General features: G+C 32.4%; 1 protein-coding gene across 1 annotated transcript; it reads left to right on the top strand.

Annotated features, from left to right (window-relative positions):
* The first annotated feature begins 7,431 nt into the window (after positions 1-7,431).
* On the top strand, positions 7,432-23,081 carry LOC143053673 (glutaminase kidney isoform, mitochondrial-like). The gene is made up of 5 exons (XM_076226463.1): positions 7,432-7,825; positions 11,546-11,636; positions 13,925-14,049; positions 15,012-15,141; positions 22,998-23,081. The coding sequence occupies exons 1-5, from the start codon at positions 7,647-7,649 to the stop codon at positions 23,079-23,081; spliced, it is 609 nt and encodes a 202-aa protein (XP_076082578.1). The 5' UTR covers positions 7,432-7,646.
* Positions 23,082-24,250: the final 1,169 nt, after the last annotated feature.

Below are 24,250 nucleotides of genomic sequence, written 5' to 3'. Positions count from 1 at the left end.
TACTAAGAAATATATTTCAGTTTGAACAAAGCATACTTCCAAACGTTTTTTTCTTCAGTTTAATGACACTTGCCGTATTGAAAATAAAACCATTGACATTGTTTCCCTAATAGATTCATAATGACAATGGTTAATCATAGAATTACAATTATATCTTCATTTATGCTTCAAAAACTTATCAATTTTTATCTTTTCTTTCTATTATTATTTTAATAATAACACTAACAATTCTTTTTGTGACGAAATCATACAATGTGGGACATCACCGGCTGTGCGAGGCTCTCAGTTCGTCAAATCATCGAGTTGAGAAGCCTGTCACGGTATTTTTCGGCTGATTTTGAGGTACAAGTAATCCAAGCACTTGCATGGCATCCATTTTAAATGTACAATTAAGGACTTAATAGCGCTCCTTCGTTCAATTAGATTTAATAGTGAGTTAATAGACTATTAACGTTAATTAAATTTTGTGCAACGCAAGTAATAGACTATTAAATTTCACGGGGGGGTAACTTCGATATTTTCTTGGTAGGGGTGTGCCATTTTTGCCTCAAAAAACGTACCCATTTTAATATAACATTCACTGAAATTTAGTACCTATAGTTATATAAATATTTAAGAAAGAATGACCTATACTTATATACAATATTTAAAATATGACCCATGCTTATATAAGCACTAACTCACCGGGGTTCATTTGGGAACTTATTTAAAAGCACATTGTTTGAAAGGTGAACTTTCAAATGAATTGATTTAATTTAATATAATAATTGACCATTAATAATGTATGATTCTCAATAGTATATTTATATATGATATGTAGATCATACCCCGAATCAATATATAGTTATCAAACGTAAATGCATTTTAATATAAGATGTCATTAAAAAGGAGGGTCATTTTTATATAAAATCTCGCAAAATTATGACCCATATTTTTGGCACATCCCTGTATACCCAATAATAGGAAGTTGACCCCCCGTGTTAAATTTAAGTGTACTTTTAATAGACTATTAACTTTAATAGACGTTTGTGCAACCCAGTTGGTTAAAGAATGTTTAAGGTAGTGGGCTTAATTTCTACAAACAAGTAAAACATAAATCAACTTACCAGTTTCACATAGACGATGCTGCCAGTTGTCACATGTGTCACATTGAAGAGCATCTTGTCGAATCGTAACAGTCTTCGTGCATACATTACAACGTGGACGAACCATGATTGCAATTGAAGATGATCATACATTTCACCATAGTTTATATATTTTTTCTCTAAGCTTGGTTTTTACAACGTTTAAGCCATGTATTTTCTTTTCGGTGAGGATGGTGATTGTTTAAGTATAACTCAACGGCCTTTGATGTTCATAGTGCCGCACTTATACCGATTTTTTGTTTTCATTTACTTCTCTCTGTTTATTCTACTTTTAACAAATCCATTCTATTTTTGTAGGTATGTTATCCACTAATGACCACTGATTAGCATATTGTGTACTCATAATTATTTTAATGTGCATATCAAATAAATTGCCGTGCAAACAATTTCAAACAATCAATTCTAAGGAATACTAATGATTATAACGATTAGCATTTTATAAGCTTATTTAAAACAATTATGATTGAATTTTATTAACAATGAAAGTTGTTTTTTTATTTGTATTTTGCTATATAGTGATATACGAAAGAAAGTTACAATAACTATGCATATAAACTTGATAAATAATATCAAATAAAATATGGTTACGAGTTGGTAAAAATAGGGTACGAGTTGGTTGAGTACGACTTGCCGAAAGTACGAGTTGTCGTGTACCCGTTACTTCATGCTCGTATTAAAATTAAAAAAAATAGAATAACACATACGTACATCACGGTCTTTTTAGATTGTCCAGTTTAGAAAGATTTGCGTTCTTACTTATTTAACCAATAAAATTAAGAATGAAAATTAAGAATATTTATAACACGTGAATTAAGATTTGGCGTTCATGACTATCAAAGAGACCAATTTTCAACAAGAGACCAAATGGCCGGTATAGAAGTAAGCTACTTGTAATTATTTAAAAAGGTGATCGTACGACCTTTATTAAACATGAAATTGTTTATGAAAACCTACAGTCCGAGGTATTTAAAAGCCTCGGAAAGGTTAATTAATAGTACTGCAACCAGAGTTCATTTTAAAAAACTTTAATGGTCCGGAAGAACACACACCTAAATTACATATCGATGGAAAGAGGGAAACGTGTACAATAAGAAAAGTTGGGTCGTAAAAATACAGAGTGTTCACAATTTTGTGAAATTGCAAGGCCGTAGCTAGGCATCTTATTTTAGTGAGGCAAAATAATTGAGCCTAGCGAAGCGAGGCGAAAATATTTTTTGGAGGGTATGAAATGAATGGTGCAAAATCCTGCATTCTAGGTATTTTTAGAGAGTTTGATAATGTTTTGAATTTGGACACTTTTTATATAAATTTTTCATTTTTTAAGACTTTTACTAACACCAAAATTTTAACAACTTTATTTAAATTCATATGTAAGATAATCATCCAAATATCACTGATTTGAGTCTGCTGCCAGAACATAGAACAAACATCGATTCAGTAGAGTTTTCCAAATTTTTCTATGGCCGGTTCGTTCAAATCGTTTCAGAATCATAATTTGGTCTGCTGATATCCTTATCGCGATGAACATGGAGCATGGCAAGACCGCACAATCTCGCGCCACTCATGCATGCTCTTTTCCAAGTTTTCAGTTGTTTCAGGGCAGTCTGTGTTTCTAAAGGTAGCAAATCATCATCATCAACACAATGATCAATGTCTTCTTCCAATTCCTTCTCCATTAGCAATTCGGTAGCAGCATCGGTAGTAACAGCTTTCCTGTAAGCACCATCATACAGTCGCAGTTACAAAATATTAAACTCGCTTTTATGCTGACAAAGAGTAGACAAACTAGGGATAGAATGATATAAGATACATGTACTACTAGTATATGATTCTATCTATAGAGTGTATGTGATATGGGTACAGGGGAATTGGAATGGAGTTTTTGACGTTTGTACATGTAGTTCCGTAATTTCAAATTATTTCTGGAAATAGTTGGTGGTATTTTAGTTCCAGAATCTATAAATTTAGGGGTTAGTGTTTGGGGTCTCCGATTCCGAAACCCTGAATATAAAGAAACGAAATTCCGTAGTCCCGAATAAGTAAAGACAAAATCCTGTGTTAAAGGTTCTACCATTCCTCAATAATATCAAATTGGAATATGGGATATTCTTTCAATTTTGAAGGTTAAAGAAACATGCATAAAAACAAATCCATGCATTCATGTTTCATATTATTTACATTTCATTTATCTGTAAAGAGAAAGTTTAAAGTTCGTGAAATGAATACGCAGAAAGGACTGCCCCTTGCGATGCCCAGTACTTGATTTGTCAAAAGTTGGTGAAACGGAGAAATGAATACGCAGACAGGACTGTCCCCTTCCGAAGACCAGTCCTTTATTTGTCCGTCTACTTATCGTTTTTTGATTGTTCTAATGAAGTTATATACAATACTCAGACTCTGTTAAAAAAAATAGTTTACTAGAATTATTCCTTCTTTACCTTCAGTGTCGCTTTTCCCTTTTCTGCAAGTGCCTGTTTTTAACTAAATTAAAAGATTCATGATAATTATCGTTACTAGGTTAATGTAATCGAGAAACATCACCCTTTGAGATGCTGAGTTATATCCAGGAAGAAAAGTTTAAAAGGAATGATGACAAGTTATAGAAATTAAGGTTGATACAGAACAACAAATGACTATTATATTTACATATATGTATAAAAAAATTAATCAGTGTCGAAATTTTAGTGAGGCAATTGCCTCACTTTTGCCTTAAGGGTAGCTACGGCCTTGAAATTGAGGCCAAAGGTCAGACCTAAAAATATCAATATTTCAACCACAAGAACAAAAAGGAGAAATATTATGATATTTATTCAATAGAATGCTACAAAAACGATTCAATCATAAGCATATGCTATAAACGATGTTAAAACGACAAATTTGACTACTTATATGAAGAGTTGCCATTACAAAATGGCGTTGATTTGGAACCTTCTGATTTTTTTCCATTTAAGACATAGCAAAAGAAGAAGTGGCCTTGGCCTTTTCACATCCATAAACTTTCATATTGTGTATAGTATTTCATTATAGTATATTACAGAATTATTTTCTAAAGTATAAAACACCAGTTTATCAAATTATTTCAATATTTTTTCTATCTTTGAAAAAAACAAAATTCAAGCGCTGAAACAGTGCATTTAATTTTGCATCTTTAAGGTTGTGTATTTTGTGAAAATTAGTATCTAGTTATAGATAAATACATATGTATTTGGAAAGTCTGGACAGAGCAGTTATTACACAAAATATATTATAGTCACCCGAGGCGAATGCGAGGTTTAAAAAAAATTGAGTGTAAAACAAAGTCAGTTTGGTGCATAAACATTTTTTAGTTAACTCATTAATTTTTTAAGGGAAGGATGAAAAATTATACAATGCAATGCCAATTTTCTAATGTTGTAATTCAAAATCAGTCATGATCCTTATATAAATTTTAAAAAGCTATAATTTTAAAAAGCGACACACAATAGCTCAAGTATTCACAAAATAGGGACATGAATCAATCTCTTAGTCATCATATGCGGATTCAGTACGCGTATTAGCATTACAAGACACTTCCCTTTTTTTTTTTTATAAGAATAAGAACAAGTTCGGCGCAGGACAGAGTTTGTTCAAAGCAAACACAGTTTTTTAGTACAAATGCTATCTGGAGCGTAAATACCGTCATGATTTGGTCAAACTCGTCAGATATAGTCTTACCTTTGCATAGGAAACACAAAAGAAATGTGAGTACAACGTTTCGATCAATGTTCGTGACCTATATTCCCATATGCATATGCATGATGTATCTGCACTGCCAATCCCAAATGTAATGGCCGGGGCGAATGTTGCTACAGAAACGATTGATTTTGTAATAGCCATACATTTACGAATTTTTGTTATCTTTAGGGACAATATACGGTTCAGAAGCGCCTTTGTGTTATTTTTCATCGATTAACTATCAAATGAACTTTTGAGCCTAGGCTCCGTGTTGAAGACCGGACCGTGACCTATAATGGTTTACTTTTATAAATTGTCACTTGGATGGTGTGTTGTATCATTGGCACTTATACCACATCTTCCTATATCTATTTTAATAAAACAAGCTATGCGGGCATCATTTCCATAGAAATACCAAAACGAGGACATAGCTCATAAGAGCACTGGTGGCAGGATGAAGTAATTGTTCTACTTTTAATGTATCCTTGATATTTTCAGACACACCTTGGTGTAATTCTGAAAATCTTAATATAGACTTCAATTTTTCCTGCAGCAGATATGGCATCCCCTAAATTGAGTTCAGAGCTAAACTCTATAATTCATATCCCTTGGCCCCACTGTGTCTGAATTGTAAGGTGTCACAATATCTAGTTAGTTCTTGAGTTTGGCAGTTTGGTAAGCATCAGAGACAATTTTGGGTAAAATTGATCGGTATATATAGAGGATGTGCTACATGAGAAAGGCTTTTTCTTATGGAAGAACAAATTACATCACTAACAATCGTTATTAATAAACTGACAGCAAGTTCAAATTCTAATTTTTCAGTGACTGTTTTACTTAATTGCACAGGTGTTGACTTCAATAAGTACTTGATTATGCATGGATAAATGATTACTCACATTAATAAGCACAACTTAAAAGACTGTCAACACGTTTAGAGGTTTTTCTTTTACACAAAAATCCTGTTTTCATATCCAAACTACAAAGAAGAAACTGAGCGCGAGATCGTATAAAAGTGTCAGGTTGTGATGATACATGTCGATCAATTTGATCACATATATGGATTTCTGTTGTTTCTAATTTAAAGTTCCCCAAGGGTGACTGGGGAAATGAAATATGGTCACTTGGTCTTCCCCCGATCGCCAGTATAACGAAGTTGGGCGTCCGTTTGGTTGTGCGGGATGTATCAAGTTCGCAGTCACGTCCGGTCAGAATGGGGACGTTAAAACCTATGCCTCGTGTAAACACCTTTGCATCAACTCTTTGAGGGGTCCGTAGGTGGCATGTTGCAATGGAAAATTTCTGTCCCAATCCAATATCCCATCATTTTCCAGTGGCAGTCGAAATTTTCCCGATCATCATCCCGAATGGCCTCTATTATGACAAAACCTACCTATTGCATGCAGTCAGCTCTTCTACATTATGGAATTTACGACGCCACAGCCACTGGATTTTACTCCATATAGGTCTTGGATTCTACGACTTTTGTCACAGGTGAGACAACAATATGGTACTAACTAATGACCATCAACACATGCACTGTAACTTTTAACCCCAATAAAAAAAAACCACACCCTTATTAAACCAGTTTATTTTTCCAGAGAAGAAAAGAAAGCCAGTGTCTAGCTATAGCTGCCATCAGAGACATATAATACAAAGTATATGCTGTAATCAATGCCAACTTGCGAAATTCTCAAAAAAATGAAATTATCAAGAGGGAAAGTAAATATTAAAAAAAAATATTTTCATTAACCAATCATGGTGTCAAAATTTGAGCAATATAATCAAAAGACTTAATGGTAGCCTTCGTCTGTTGTCTGCTCTTTGGTCGGGTTGTTGTCTCTTTGACATGTTTCCCATTTCAAAAGGTAGTCTTTTGGAAGCCACACGGCGTGTGGCAACTCGGAGAAAGTACGTAATCTTATTATTCAAAGCAGTCTAAGGGAGACATGCATCTCCTGGTCGATTTTTATCATTCATTTTCAAACTACATTGATAATTTCTAGAATTTTAAACAAAAGGATATTTTAAACAATTTCATTGACAAAAAATTAGCCTTTTGAAAGTCAATGCAAGAGGGTCTGGAATGGGGGGGGGGTCTGTTATTCTGTAATCATTTAGTTTTCACCCCTTTTTTCTCTAATCTTTAAAAAAAATAACCCCTTTTTTCTCTAATCTTCAAAAAATTTACTCCTTTTTTTCTCTAATCTTCATTTTTTTTGCCCGTTATTCTCTAATCTTCATTTTTTAACAGTTTAAGGGCATTATTCTAAATTTTAACCCCATCCAAACCCTCGGTTATTATAAAGTTATCTTTATATCATAATTCTCTATTTAATAACCCTATTCACACCCTCGTACATGTTTATTGAAATAAGAAAGTTATACACATATACATACATGTATATAAGGGTTTTGGTTTTCCACGTGTATTTGTTGACATCTTCAAACAAAAATGTACTTATCAACCAATTAAAATGCCGTATTCGTACACACCTCCAAAATTATGAGTAGTTTCCCTTGTCATTTTACAACATTTGCTATACGATTGCAAACTTCCAGACCGCAAGAAAGCCAGTCTACTTCCTGTTGAAATATTAACAGAAGACATTTTTCTCTTTCAAAAATTCATTTACATGTGGAAAAACTTGTTTATATGTTAGTTTGTACAGGTGCTTGCTGAAAAATATTGCCTTTGTTTACGTAAAAGACAGATTTAATCAGATTCAACTTAAAACCTTTCTACTGGCTTAAAACATTGGACGAAATTTCGGAAAATCTACTACAAATATTATTAAATTTAGTACTATGCATCGACATGTAACCTTTGTAAAGAAAATAATCAAGCTTGAAAACTTTGGAAGATGTTCTAAGAATGGTTTGACACTTGTTAGTTCTTGTAACTCTGTGATAAACAGACACTGGTACAACACTGGTACCAATAATCCAAACACTTATCATACACAGTTTCCAGCAAAAGAAGAAAAGTAAGTTATGCTTATTTATTATATACTTAGTAGTAAATACAGATAAATTGTATGTGTAATACAATCATTGGTAAGCCTGCTGTATCAGCCACCCGTGATGATATCGATATCAGCACGGTTACAAAAGTTTAACTGTCAAAAGCTTTATCATGTTTATCACACCTTTTATCTGTATGACGTCACGTCATCGATTACAGTCACTGTTGAAAGGTTTTCAAATCCCTAATCTGTATGATGTCATGTCAAACCTATAATCTGTATGGCGTCATTTCAAACCTCCTTATCTGTACATGTATGACATCATGTCACATAAAAAAACATCTACTTGAGGTATATATATGCATATAATAAAGTGTATATGATATGGCTTTTTCAATATCACACACCGTATCAACCCTCAACCAATATATTCCCTGGAGCAGAGCTCTTGGGATTATATTGGTGTCTCGGGTTGATACGGATGCAATATTGAAAAAGCCATATGATATTCTCTATTTATTGTGATTTATACATGTACATGTACATAATTGCATATATGTTCTGGTAGATATGCTTGTTGTATTGCTCACACTAGGAAAATTTTGAGTTATTAAAAAAATCGGAAATTAGCTAGTTTCTTCATGTTTAGCATGTTTAAGAACGAATCATGGATTTCCTTTCTACTATTAAGTATATAAAAAGGAGACTGCAAACCGATGACACGACCATTAAAAAGACATTAACCGTATATATAGGGGTGGCAAATTAAATCTTTTTCTATTAAAAATTGAACGTTGCTGACACCATGATTATACAAAAGATTGTAAATGCATGGTAAAGGGATGATGACATTGCTGACTTTTATAAATTTTACACAGACTTTAGCTATGAGACATTGCTGACACAAAGATTTTACAATCACAGCATGAACAAAATGTAATGACATTGCTGAAATCAAGATTTTACAGAACATGCACAAGTCCTATAATATAAGACTTTAGTGCCTGAGGTTCATACATGTATCATTGATCATTTACATTCAATGTTTTTATTGTATTTTTAGCTCACCTGTCCTTTGTTTTATATGCACATATATATAGACCAAGGACTTAGGTGAGCAACACAGGCTCTTTTGACCCTTTAGTCTTTATTCGAATGAATTTTTTTTTCTAGTCGTATATTGGTCATGTTGGTATCATGTCGTTGTCAGCATCTTCCGAAGACAGATTATTTCTGGATAATAACTTTAGTATTAGTAAATAGAAATCAATAAAATTTTAACACAAGGTTCATAATCACTAAAGGAATGTTGGGAATGAATTTGGTTGTTATTGTCCCAACAGTTTAGGAATTAGGGGCCAAAAAGGGGCACAAATAAGCATTTTTTGTGGTCTTCGCACAATAACTTTAGTATAAGAAAATAGAAATCTATAAAATTTAAACACAAGATTTATGACCACAAAAAAAAAAGTTGGGATTGATTTTGGGGTTCTTTGATATGCCGATTCTAACAATGTATTTAGATTCTTAAATTTTGATCCCATTTTCAAATTCATGAAATTTGTCTACAATCATACAATCTGACAATGTACATTAAGGTCCAAAGTGTCCAAAATTAAACTTAGTTTGATTTTAACAAAAATTGAATTCTTGGGGTTCTTTAATATGCTGAATATAAACATGTACTTAGATTTTTGATTATGGGCTCAGGTTTCAAGTTGGTCCAAATCAGGGTCCAGAATTTGGTACACTTTAATACATATAATTCATTCAGGATTCGCCCTTCAAACTTTCATTTTTATAACAAAACATTATTGTTTCCAGTACTTAGAGACATAGCTTGATCAGGTCATGAAATTGAGAATGTAAATGGAAAATGTATCAAAGAGACAACAACCCGACCAAAGAGCAGAAAACAGCGGTAGGCCACCAATGGGTCTTTACATAGCAAGAAAATCCTGCACCTAGAGGCGGGTTTCAGCTGTCCCCTAAATAAAATATGAGGCCCCTCATGGGGGGGTCCTAGTAATCACATAATCACCATTTTTTTGCCAATATAATCACATAATCATTAAATATTTGCTTATCTTTAGTAATCAAATAATCAAACTAAAAATACAGTCCTAGGTAATCAAATAATCATGAAATATTTGGCTTAATAATCAAATAATCATTAAAAAAACGGCCAAGTAATCACATAATCAAAAACCCCATGAGGGCCCTCAAATATGTACTAGCTAGTTCAATCAAAATGAATGTCACTAAAACATATAAATGAACTTAAATTATAAAACATACAGAACTAACAAAGGCCAGAGACTCATGATTTGGGACATGTATGCATTGTAAGGCCAAATAAAAAAGTATGTGTGGTTCCAGTTACATCTGAAAAAAAGTTAGGGTAGGTAGGTAGGGAATTTTTTTTTATTTTATGTTTTTTTTTACATTGAGCAGTTGAGTCTATGGGAGCAACATTCTGACTTTAACAGTGAAAAATGACAATAAAATATTTAGGGTAGAGTATTTTTTAGCCGAAAAAGTAGGGACGGTAGGGTTACTGGAACCACACATATTTTTATTTGGCCTAATATATGCCCGATCTACTTAAAATGAGACATTTATTCAACTAAGATTTAATTGTTTCACCATGGTAACTGTTATTGTGATAATATATTATATATATCTTTTACAGAGTTCTTGCATCAAGAGAACTACCAAAAGAACGGTAATTTCTAGCAAGATTGTGTTTCATGCGCACTTTTTTTTCTAAACAATTTCAACACAACTTGTGCATGGTGTTTATATTTTTATTCTTCTTTTAGACACTGCTTTTACACACACATGCAAGTCAGTTAAAATCTCTTTTTGGGGGTGTAAAGTTTTTTCATTATGAACAGTGTTCTAATTTCACTCCAAAATATCTTTCTGTGTGCTAAATGTTATATTTGACAAAGACATAAATATGTGTCATGACAATATTTTAGAGTAAATCACTGATCACAATCCAGAGTGATATTTAAATAAATTCCCCCTGTGTGTGTATTGTATGCACATTAGTACCAGATATACAGGGTTGTTTGCACATTTTTACATTTGACAATAAAAACTGAACATTTTTTGTAACATATATATATACATGTATATCCATGTAACTTTTACACACATGTACATGTATATATTTCTCTCTAATTCTTCGTCAATTTATCCCTTTATGCACCCATTGTATAAAAAAAATTCATCAACGTGTGGTTCGTTTGATCTCAGTACTTCATTGGTTAAAATCTGATTATGACGTCAAATTTTCTTGCTTTCCTCTGAATTTCCTATTGTGACGGCATGAAAAAAGGCGACCATGCCGGATGACGTCACATAGAAAGAACACATCTTTTTGCAGATAATTGGAAAAGAAGGAATAAGTTTGCCTGCATAATGTTAGAAAATCATTAGAGAAACAGATTCTACCACCAAATCTCGTGTAATACGATATTTATCCACTCTCGTCAGTTAAATTTTAAATATTTAAAACGCTCGGTCAAGCCTTGAGGTTTAAATTTAAAAATTTAACTGTCTCGAGTGGATAAATATTGTATTACACCCGATGCAGTGGTAGAATCTATATTTATGCAACACATCCTGTAGTTTGTCTGTTTGAACTATCAACTTCTTCAACATGAGGTACATCATTAATTGTGTGTAGATAAACAAACCAACTCAAAATAAATAGAACTTTATATTTTGTAGAGAATCCTGGGCAATACAGAATTTTGAAGATAGGTTGTTTGATTACCTTAGTGATAATGGAGACAGGTTGAGTGTGCAGAAATTTAGAACTGTAAGAAATGCCATTTTATCATGTTTAAACTATGATTAGAAATTTAAATGTATGATGCTAAACATGCTAAATAGGGTTAGTCATGTGAGCCTGGCTAAGGTCAATTTTAATTTCACTATCATTTCAGTATGAGTTAATTAACCCCCCTTACTGGGCCTTAGCCATGGACACACAGCTAACCCTATTTAGTTGGTTTAGTTTTCATCCTAAATTTCTCCTCAATTTTCCAGATTCAAATAATTCCTTGTTTTTATTCTATCTGATTAAAATACAGATCATGTGTTCAAACATTGCTCATTAGGATGTGACAAGACTCCATTTTACTTTCTGTTCTGGTATTTATTATTTCAGCCAATGAAATTTCAGCTTTCAAATTCTTGATGGTGTGTTTTAATGCAACAAAATCAGAGGATTCTTGAAAGGTTTTTAAAAACAGAAAGTTACAAGCCCAGTGTTTTCAGATCCTTGTATAAAACAAAGCTTAGACAGATGATCTTTATTTTAATCTGATTGTTTTTTAATTCAGCATGATCATATAAAAATAAGAAGATCAAGTATAGTGGTATAAAATGTATATGAGACAACTAACCACCAAGTCCAAATGATGCAGTTGTAAGCAGCTCATGATCACTGTACTTCAACAATGAGCAAAACCCTTACCAAATAGTCAACTATAAGAGAGCCTTGCATAACAAAATGTAAAACAATAGACAACTTTCGAGTTTGATGCAATTCCGTCAAAAACTCTGGTTTTAGTGAACATCATTCGTGCGTTTAGGTGCATCGTCACTTCCGTTCCAATGTTGAGCCAGTGGCCAGGAAACTATAATGTTATATTGCACGAATCATTCGGCAAATTAAATTCTAATAATTGACAATCAACAATGCTGTCATTAGGGAATTGTAATTAAGTACCTACAAAACAAAAATTATTTCTAGTTTATCCTGCACAATGACGGTCACTAAGACGCTTGATGAATGTTAATAGTGCAGGGATACAGGCGACCCCCTCTATCTGGTAAATGACGTCATAAAGGTGCTCATAATTGATGAGTTTTTTCCGGTGACAGATGAACTCGAAAGTGGTCTACAGTGTTTATATATCTCAACTTGTACGATTTACTCGTGTATGTTACAATGTTTTAGATTTTAACGAGAGAAATTTATGTATTACTGAAAAATTATTACACCAGGGTTTTCGATATCACAAACTAGTCAAAACATTTACTAAATTTATCATCGGTATAAGGACATCATTCGTAAATATAGCTCAACATGCAGACTTCCTATACGTGAGATGAAGGTATTTCACATCCAATTTTTTATGGAAATATTCTTTATAAAGCAGAAAGGTGTCAGTATTCACCTCAAAAACTAATCAAACCTTTGAATAGACTTATTAAGAAGGGATATAGTTACGATACTGTTGTCAGGTCATTAAAGATTGCATATTTTGGCATTAATATTGATTCACTTATAGGGTCTTTGCATTGGAACTAAACACATTTATTCCAAAACCAGTTGTTGGCATGACACGGGTTATGTTCTTCTCATATATGTTATGATGGTATGATACTAAACCCCTAACGGGAAGGTTTGTTTCTTGATGTTCATATGATGAAATCATAATCTTTCAGTCAGTTTAATTGAATTCTGGAGCTGGCATGTCAGTTAACTGCTAGTAGTCTGTTGTTATTTATGTATTGTCGTCATATTGTTTATTTTCTTTGGTTACATCTTCTGACATCAGACTTCTCTTGAACTGAATTTTAATGTGTGTATTGTTATGCGTTTACTTTTCTACATTGGCTAGAGGTATAGGGGGAGGGTTGAGATCTCACAAACATGTTTAACCCCGCCGCATTTTTGCGCCTGTCCCAAGTCAGGAGCCTCTGGCCTTTGTTAGTCTTGTGTTATTTTAATTTTAGTTTCTTGTGTACAATTTGGAAATTAGTTTGGCGTTCATTATCACTGAACTAGTATATATTTGTTTAGGGGCCAGCTAAAGGACGCCTCTGGGTGCGGGAATTTTTCGCTACATTGAAGACCTGTTGGTGACCTTCTGCTGTTGTTTTTTTCTATGGTCGGGTTGTTGTCTCTTTGGCACATTCCCCATTTCCATTCTCAATTTTATTGAAACCAGAAAACCAACCATTTCTTAACAAAACAATGCACCCCAAAATCAATTATGGTATAATACAAAAACAAACGACAACCACCTAATTACAGGCTCCTGACTTGGGACTAGGTCAATTGTATGACAAATTGTTATTTTCTTCATTCTTCAGGCAATAGCAAATTATGGTTTACGTGATTCTGACCCAAGGCTGAAAGAGAGTAATGAGAATTTGAACAATGTACAAGCACAGGCAGACCTACATGGTCTGTTTTTTGACAAAAACACATTTAAAGAGTAAGTTATATAGACTTTTAGATGTTATCTTGGGATATTTTGGTTATTGTCATGCATTTTACATCACAAATATGGGTCAGAGACAGTGTGCAGGGACTGTTTTTGGAATAAACTTTTCATCAGACACTAAAATTTAAAACAGTAAATATGATAAAAAGCAAAAAGCATAAAGGGAAAAAGCAAAACCATACAAATACATTATTTATTTACATTGTTTCAGTTTTAACAGAAGTAAAGTAATGGCTGTTTTGTGAATGAAACTCTAAGGGAATGATGATTTGAGTAGAGCTTTGTTTTGTAATTTTGAGTTGTCTCCCATTTATATAAAATAAGAAGATTTGGTATGATTGCCAATGAGATAACTAGCCACAAGTTACCAAAGGAGGTAGATGTTAAGAAATTATAGGTCACTGTATAGCCTTCACATTGAGCAAAAATTGTACCAAATACAGGCCCTGACATGACAAACTGTAAAACAATTAAGACTAGATTTTCGTTGCATTTGCTAATGAACTTCTGATAATCACTTCCTGAAATTTATTCTCAGGCTTCATTTCAGCATTCTATACTCTGTGACACAAATTCAGAATCAGATTCATCCCATATCAACTTCCTGTTTACCAAATACTTACATGTCATAAAAAAACCCAGAAGACACAAAAAAATCAGTACATGAACAGCAATAAACACACAAAAAACAAAGCTACAGGGATTTTATTGCTGTTCTTCATCCCAACGTCACATGTATTATACTGACACATACAGGCGATGCATAACATTTTTGTCACACTATTTTAGGGAAAATATACAAATAAGAGCTTCCTCAAATTTCTTATTGAGCTTGATGCGATTTATTATGTTATAAGTTGTGATTTGATTCCTCTTTAACTTCCTGTTTAAAGAATACTAAAAGAGGGTATCATTAGTTAACAATAGCTTCCAATTCTACTTGTTAATTTCAGTTGTATAGCAGATAATATAGTCTTGATAGCCAAAGCCTTCCACAACAATTTTATCATACCAGATTTCCCTATGTTTAGACAACAAGTAGATGATCTTTATTGGAAAGCTAAGAGTAATAGTGCTGGCAGGGTAAGGTTCTTTTTAGAAAGCTAAGAGTAATAGTGCTGGCAGGGTAAGGTTCTTTATTGGAAAGCTCAGAGTAAAAGTGGTGGCAGGGTAAGGTTCTTTATTGGAAAGCTAAGAGTAATAGTGCTGGCAGGGTAAGGTTCTTTATGGGAAAGCTAAGAGTAATAGTGCTTGCAGGGTAAGGTTCTTTATTGAAAATCTAAGAGTAATAGTGCTGACAGGGTAAGGTATTTTTTTGGAAAGCTAAGAGTAATAGTGCTGGCAGTGTAAGGTTCTTTATTGGAAAGCTAAGAGTAAAAGTGGTGGCAGGGTAAGGTTCTTTATTGGAAAGCTAAGAGTAATAGTGCTGGCAGGGTAAGGTATTTTATTGGAAAGCTAAGAGTAATAGTACTGGCAGGGTAAGGTTCTTTATTGGAAAGCTAAGAGTAATAGTGCTTGCAGGGTAAGGTTCTTTATTGGAAAGCTAAGAGTAATAGTGCTGGCAGGGTTAGGTATTTTATTGGAAAGCTAAGAGTAATAGTGCTGGCAGGGTAAGGTTCTTTATTGGAAAGCGTTGATTGAGCAAAATTTGCATGTTCGTGGATATGCAAGACTATAATTTTTTGCATTATATATGTTGCCAATTATAATTAATTCTCATTAAATATATTTTGATAATATTTTTTTTAGTTATTGTGATTGATTTCAAAGAAAAACAAATATAAAGGGTTCTTTTCATATTTAAACTTATTCATATTCCTCAATATAGAAATATACTAAAAACAAAACCATCTACAACAAAGAAACAAAAAACACACCTTGAAAAATTAATCATACTAAAATGAAGGGTAGATAATATATAATTTGAATTTACATACATATACAACAAATAAGGGAGGAACTAGCTCCTTTATCAAGAGATTGGATAAGCATGGACCTTCATTCTGTAATTTGTTAAGTCGTTAAGATACAATTAATAAAATAAATACTTGTAACATTGTGACATTTAAATTTTAACAACCAATTTTGTACTTCAGCATGTACAACAAATAAGGGACCTTCATTCTATAATTTGTTAAGTCGTTTTAAAAGATACAATTAATAAAATAAATACTTCTTTGAAATTGTAACATTGTGACGTTTAAATTTTAACAACCCAATTTTGTACTTCAGCATGATTTTATGTATTGTTTTTATCCTGATGACGGTGCCCTAAGCACCGAAACATGTCGATCAATAAATATCGCAGCAGTCCCTAAAGTGTTGTTGTTATAAGACTCTCTACATTTTATGTTTTTTATCATAAAGACCTTGCTTACCAGAGGTATCCACTTTATGGAATCTATCATACTACAGATTTACCAGGCATTGGTTCACTTTTGTTTGTAATTTCTTTGAGAAACTGATACATTTTAATTTAAGGGAGATAATCATACTTTTATGCATGGGTGTCTTAAAAGGTGTAATACCACCCATTGATTTTCCCCTATTAGTCTTTGTTAAATTTGCACTTTTCCAAAAAATGTGTATAATTTATCTTTGTTTCAAATAAAGAAATACTTGGCATGAGTAAAATTTGATCCTATCCAGTACTATAGACAAAAATTCACATAACATTTCATTGCATACAAAAAAATAACCATCACTGGAAGTTAACCAATCAAATTTCTCCCCTTATTTTATCTGTGTACAAAATGGTGTACAAGGTTTAGTCACCATGTAACCTCAAGATTACAAAATATTCTATAGAAATCCCAAATAAAAAAATAATGGTGCTTTGGAATACAAAAGACATATGTTTATGACACAGAAATCTTTTACTGCAATAAAATGTAGGATTAATTACCTAGAACTGTCAAATTCAAGGGAATATTTTTTTCAACCTTTTTGTATACAACCGAATGTGACGTACCATGATTTGGTAGTTTTACACCTAAAAAGGTATAAATCCGTCTTAAAGGGGCCATCATTGGGGGGTTCTGATCCCGGATCCCGCTTATTATTTTGTAAGATTCCCGTACCCCGCTTACACTATGTACGTAAGCAATTCTCATTTTTTTGTCATTTCCCGGGTCCCCCTAGACCTCATTTCCCGTTTTCACGACACAATAATTTGACTTTCCCGTGTCACGCTTACCAAAAATAGGCAATCCCGCGTCACGCTTAGACCCCAATGAGACCCACCTTAAAGGGTGATATTTTATTAAGTGCTGTGAATAACATAGCTAGATGAGTAGGAATCTTTAATTAAAATGCACAACACACTAAATAAAAAGAATATTACATATGGTGTAGCATTCTCCTGTTTTCATTGGATATATATGATATTAATTGTTTCAAAGGCACATTCCAAACTAAAAGACAAATTGAAAGAGTTGGTATTACTTTGCTTCATAAAAAAGAATGGCCAACGTAGATACAAGTATCTTGTCTTAGGGAGGGATAAATCATACTTTGTAAAGAATCACTCTGATTCAAACAAAAAATTCTCTGAAACCGATATTATCAAGATGCTTGATTTCTTGATTGACAACATATTTGTAACGTTCGGAGGACGTGTTTTTCAACAGACTGTCAGCATCCCAATGGGAACAAACTGTGCCCCTCTACTTCCTGACTTGTTTCTTTATTATTATGAGGCTGACTTCATGCAGGAACTTCTTAGAAAGAAAGATAAGAAGTTAGCAATATCCTTTAACTCTACTTTCCGCTATAAAGATGACGTTCTTTCACTAAACAATTCAAAATTTGGTGACTATGTGGAACGCATCTATCCCATCGAATTGGAGATAAAGGATACTACAGATACAGTTAAGTCGGCTTCATATCTTGACTTACATCTAGAAATTGACAATGAGGGTCGGTTGAAAACAAAACTTTACGACAAAAGAGATGATTTCAGCTTTCCAATTGTGAACTTTCCATTTCTAAGTAGCAACATTCCAGCAGCACCTGCATACGGGGTATATATCTCCCAATTGATACGATATTCCCGTGCTTGCATTTCCTATCATGATTTTCTTGATAGAGGGTTACTGCTCACAAGGAAGCTATTAAACCAAGAGTTCCAAATGGTGAAGTTGAAATCATCCCTTCGTAAATTTTACGGAGGCCATCACAAGTTGGTTGACCGTTATGGAATAACCATTTCACAAATGATATCGGATATGTTCCTTACGTCGTAACTACAATCCCCTTCCCTTTCATGAATGTGACGTACCGAATTAGACTATTTACCGGATTTGTAATCACATAAGCAACACGACGGGTGCCACATGTGGAGCAGGATCTGCTTACCCTTCCGGAGCACTTGAGATCACCCCTAGTTTTTGGTTGGGTTCGTGTTGTTTATTCTTTAGTTTTCTATGTTGTGTCATGTGTACTATTGTTTTTCTGTTTGTCTTTTTCATTTTTAGCCATGGCGTTGTCAGTTTGTTTTAGATTTATGAGTTTGACTATCCCTTTGGTATCTTTCGTCCCTCTTTTATATTTTATGTATCTGAAGTCTTTTTCCTATTTTAATGTATATTGACACTATGTTTCTATTAATACATGTTATATGTATTTTTATGGTCAATACTAAAAAAAATAGATTCATGATGTCACACATCATACATAGCGAACATGGAGAAAGCGCTGCAGACTATTCGAAAAGTAAATTTTTAAGTTTATCAGAAGGATATCAGGAATTTTTTTGTTAAATGCAGACACTACGAATACAAGCAAAGCTAACGCAACAAGCAAAATACAATTAAAAAAAACCAGAAAAATACATTAAACACCATTTTCCTAATATATAATTTAAAGAATATTCACTGTCAATAAGTTATATATATATATCTGTTAGATTATATTGACACTTGAACTTTGTCCACGGTCAATATAGTCTGAACAGGTCCATTAATAACATATTGACCTCGTCAAAAGTCCATAATTGATAAATAATAACTTACAACTGACGATTAAAACAAAATAAGGGGAGATAATCAATCTCAACTTGTGATGACATGATTTTTATTCTGTCAGGGTGAAGTTATTCACAACAACATATATAAGGAATAAAACAATTTATTCCATATTGGTATTATTTTAGTAGGTTTTTCTATATGAATTGGATTTTGAATAAAAAAGCATATTCACCTGAGAAAGTGCATGTTATTCACCGCGCTAAATGTCACGCGCTTATGGTATAATGTTTCATGTAAAAAAAAAATGGTATATGTTTGTCATTAGATACATTTTCTTCTCTCGAACTATGGAATAAAACAATTACTGTCTTTTGTTTTGGTAAATATGGGGTTTTATTGACTTTTGAAAAACTGATATTCACTTCGGCCGTCGGCCTCAGTGAATATCATTTTTTCAAAAGTCAATAAAACCGCATATTTACCTCATCAAAAGACAGTAATTGTATAATATTCATTTTCATAGATTAGCTGATAACATTTAGATTTCTTTTACCTAACTTCAGGATTAAAATCGTGTTACCAGTATGCCAATATATTCATACAAATATCAAGACTAAAACTGATTCTGTATACATCTAACATTAAGATAACCTTGCTATAAGGATAATATTATAGAAATTCTGTCAATCGGCTTCATGCAAATAAGTCTTAACATGGTTCTAAACTTCTTGTAAAAGTAAAAACTTGCTTTCTTTAACAAAGCACCTTTCTATTTTTTATCACAATATAAATGTGTTTTCTGACTTGATTTAAATCCAGCTATTTATAGATATAGGCTTTAAAATTTTAGTTTTCATAATAATGAACATACATTTTTAATGAAAGAATCAATAGAAAATTACTAATGTATAAACAAAAATATATAAAGCATATTCTATTATTTACAATGACGGCTAGACATAGAAAAAAAACTGCATATTATTATTATTTACAATGACGGCTAGACATAGAAAAAAACCTGCATATTATTATTATTTACAATAATGGCTAGACATAGAAAAAAAACTGCATATTATTATTATTTACCATAATGGCTAGACATAGAAAAAAAAATGCATATTATTATTATTTACAATAATGGCTAGACATAGAAAAAAAACTGCATATTATTATTATTTACAATAATGGCTAGACATAGAAAAAAACCTGCATATTATTATTATTTACAATAATGGCTAGACATAAGAAAACCAGGTGCTCCGCAGGGCGCAGCTTTATACGACCGCAGAGGTCGAACCCTGAACAGTTGGGGCAAGTATGGACAAAACATTCAAGCATGATACAGCTCTGAATTTGGATTGTGATCAAATTTTTGACATTACATGGTTTTTTTTTACACAAAACAAATGCCAAGATTTTACAAATCAATTAAAGATTTCTTCTTCAAACTTTTTAAATCTAAAATTAGATAGTTGACACAGCATAGGTTTCTGACACAGAATGAATGTGGTCTAATGAACTTAAAAGGTTTTTTTTGCCTTTGAGCAAATCACTATGCTGTTGAATATTAATCCTCTCAAAAAAATGTTTGAAGAAATTTTCTTTTTATTTATGAAATCTGAAATGAGAAAAATTTAACCCCCCCCCCTTTTTTTTTTCACATCCCCGTTTCCCTTTTTCAAAACTGATATCAATTCAAATTTCTAATGGAGTTTGCAACAATAACTACTCATTTAAATACATCATAAAATATTAAGATGTAAAAAAACTGCTTGTTATCACTGAATGGTAAAGATTATTTAAATTTATCAGTTGGTAGTAAAAAGTGTATATACATTGTATATTGTATATAACAAAGATTTAAGTTGATTCTGGACAAAGAAAGATAACTCCAATTAAAAAAAATTCTTGCTATTGCACAAATAGGATATTTCTTGCTTACTATTCTGGACAAAGAAAGATAACTCTAATTAAAAAAAATTTTGCTATTTCACAATATTGTGCAATTAGATATTTCTTGCCATTGCACAATACTGTGCAATTGAAAAGACTTGCTATTGCACAATACTTAATATAATAATTTTAGATCCTGATTTGGACCAACTTGAAAACTGGGCCCATAATCAAAAATCTAAGTACATTTTTAGATTCAGCATATCAAAGAGGCCCAAGAATTCAATTTTTGTTAAAATCAAACTTAGTTTAATTTTGGACCCTTTGGACTTTAATGTAGAATTTGAAATTTGAAAACAGGACCAAAAATGAAGAATCTACATACACAGTTAGATTTGGCATATCAAAGAACCCCAATGATTCAATTTTTGATGAAATCAAACAAAGTTTAATTTTGGACCCTTTGGACCTTAATGTAGACCAATTTGAAAACGGGACCAAAAGTTGAGAATCTACATATACAGTTAGATTCGGCATATCAAAGAACCCCAATTATTCAATTTTGATGAAATCAAACAAAGTTTAATTTTGGACCCTTTGGGCCCCTTTTTCCTAAACTGTTGGGACCAAAACTCCCAAAATCAATACCAACCTTCCTTTTATGGTCATAAGCCTTGTGTTTAAATTTCATAGATTTGTATTTACTTATACTAACATTATAGTGCGAAAACCAAGAAAAATGCTTATTTGGGTCCCTTTTTGGCCCCTAATTCCTAATCTGTTGGGTCCTAAACTCCCAAAATAAATACCAACCTTCCTTTTGTGGTCATAAACATTGTGTTTAAATTTCATAGATTTCCATTTACTTAACCTAAGGTTATTGTGCAAAAACCAAGAAAAATGCTTATTTGGGCCCTTTATTGGCCCCTTATTCCTAAACTATTGAAACCAAAACTCCCAAAATCAATCCTAATCTTTCTTTTGTGGTCATAAACCTTGTGTCAAAATTTCATAGATTTCTATTAACTTAAACTAAAGTTATGGTGCGAAAACCAAGAAAATGCTTATTTGGGCCCTTTTTGGCCCCTTATTCCTAAAATGTTGGGACCAAAACTCCCAAAATCAATACCAACCTTCCTTTTATGGTCATAAACCTTGTGTTAAAATTTCATAGATTTCTATTCACTTTTACTAAAGTTAGAGTGCGAAAACTAAAAGTATTCGGACGCCGGACGACGACGACGCAGACGCCAACGTGATAGCAATATACGACGAAAATTTTTTCAAAATTTGCGGTCGTATAAAAAACTGCATATTATTATTATTTACAATAATGGCTAGACATAAGAAAAAAAACTGCATATTATTATTATTTACAATAATGGCTAGACATAGAAAAAAACCTGCATATTATTATTATTTACAATATAGGCTAGACATAGAAAAAAGGGTAGGCTGTAATTATAATTTATATTACAAAAGCTTTTAACATACCAGATTTCCCTATGTTAAGACAAAAAATAGATGATCTTTATTTGGTAGTTAAAAGTAATAGTGGTGGAAGGGTAAGGTAATACATGTACATTGTATTACTGATAGGAGGAAATGATCGCTGATAGCAACCATTTCCTCTTAGCAGCTACTGAGACAGCTCTCCAGTAGAGACCAAATGAAATAGTAGTTTACAACTGTAGTCAATGTACAGCTATCAACAATGAACAAAACCCATACTGCATATAATTTCCTTAAAAAAAAATGTACTCAGAGTTTTCAAAACCAGAAAATTAAATATCCATTAACATGCAAATCTTCCTTAATCCACAAAAATTGGTACCCAAAAAACTAAATGAATACACAGTAGTGTTAACTGCTGAATTACAAGCTACTGAATTTGGAATTTAAATTTTTGCAATATTCAGAAAAATCAAATAAAAAATTTCAAATTTTTTATAATTATTGCGATGATAACTCTGTCACATTTTTCATATTGACAAAAACATCACAATAATTTCTGAATTTACAGTAATATATTTGTAATTGAAAAAACAAAACACTAAAAAATTTAAAATATTTTAACAGGTAGCCAATTATATACCACAGTTGTCCAGGTACAGCCCTGATGATTGGGGAATATCTATCTGCACAATAGACGGGCAAAGGTAATATTATTTTCAGACCAAGAAAAATAGTAAGTTATTTCAGGTTACTCTCTTGTGATTTCTGATTATAGATTATCGTTGATCATCTCAACAAGACTGCTTTTCTTACTTGAGCCGGTATTGTGAAAGTGAGAAGAGCAATCAAGTTCAGATGACCAATGATAATCTGTGTATAGCTATTTTACCTATGACACTTTTTATGCCACACCTTCAATAGTAGAGGGGCATTATGTTTTCTGGTCTGTGCGTCCGTCCGTCCGTCCGTCTGTCCCCCTTCAAGGTTAAAGTTTTTGGTCAAGGTATTTTTTGATGAAGTTGAAGTCCAATCGACTTCAAACTTAGTATACATGTTCCCTATGATATAATCTTTTAAATTTTAATGCCAAATTAGAGGGTTTACCCCAATTTCACGGTCCACTGAACATAGAAAATGATAGTGCGAGTGGGACATTCGTGTACTTGGGACACATTCTTGTTTAATTTCATTGACAACGAGCATGCGTGCCCTCAGTTTATAGCGATAATTTTTCATATTACTCTACTGTGCTGAGAAAGGAAATTATCAGTCAGTATACATAAGATCAAAGGAAAATATAGCGGTAATTGTTTTTATTTTTTGAATTTCACAATTTTTTTGTAACCCTTATGTCAATTTTAGGTCATGGAATATTGACATCCCCCCTCCCCTCATGTAAAATGATTTATTAATTATATAAGTTAACTGTGTATCCAAATAACCATGCATAGATTCAGACGTTTGTCTCGCTGAACTGATGGAGATTTTGTATTCAACCATGCTAGATCAATGTGATCACTTTGGATTTTGCGATGGTGCAGATTTCCAAGTTCATAAAATTGTTCTGTAAATTATTTCTTAAACATGTTAAAGATGAAAAGTTAATGAATAAAAAGATTATTTTTTACCAAAGGAAAAACAAATTACAAAATATGTACAAAAAAGCAGTGTCTACTTAAATTTTAATTTTGAAAGTTCAGTGCTATTTACATAATCATCTGATATTAGTAAAAAAATACATTAATTTAAGTTACAGTTATCATTAATTTGCTCTTTAATAAGCAATATAGGCAAATGTAACCTTCAACAATGAGAAAACTCCATAAAATTAAAGCTTTTAAAGCCATGACATGAAAATATTTAACAATTCCATTTAA

This window comes from Mytilus galloprovincialis, chromosome 12, assembly GCF_965363235.1.
Source record: "Mytilus galloprovincialis chromosome 12, xbMytGall1.hap1.1, whole genome shotgun sequence".
Classification (NCBI taxonomy): Eukaryota; Metazoa; Mollusca; class Bivalvia; order Mytilida; family Mytilidae; genus Mytilus; species Mytilus galloprovincialis.
Note: the sequence above shows the minus strand (reverse complement) of the source record. Positions and strands in the feature narration are given on the sequence as shown.

What these genes read in the sequence shown, in the direction of transcription:
- LOC143053673 (XM_076226463.1), top strand. Translation starts at nt 7,647, where the DNA reads ATGCATCGACATGTAACCTTTGTAAAGAAAATAATCAAGCTTGAAAAC. An exon ending in TTTCCAGCAAAAGAAGAAAA is followed by an intron (nt 7,826 to 11,545) that starts GTAAGTTATGCT and finishes TATATTTTGTAG; the next exon opens with AGAATCCTGGGCAATACAGA. An exon ending in GTGTGCAGAAATTTAGAACT is followed by an intron (nt 11,637 to 13,924) that starts GTAAGAAATGCC and finishes TTCATTCTTCAG; the next exon opens with GCAATAGCAAATTATGGTTT.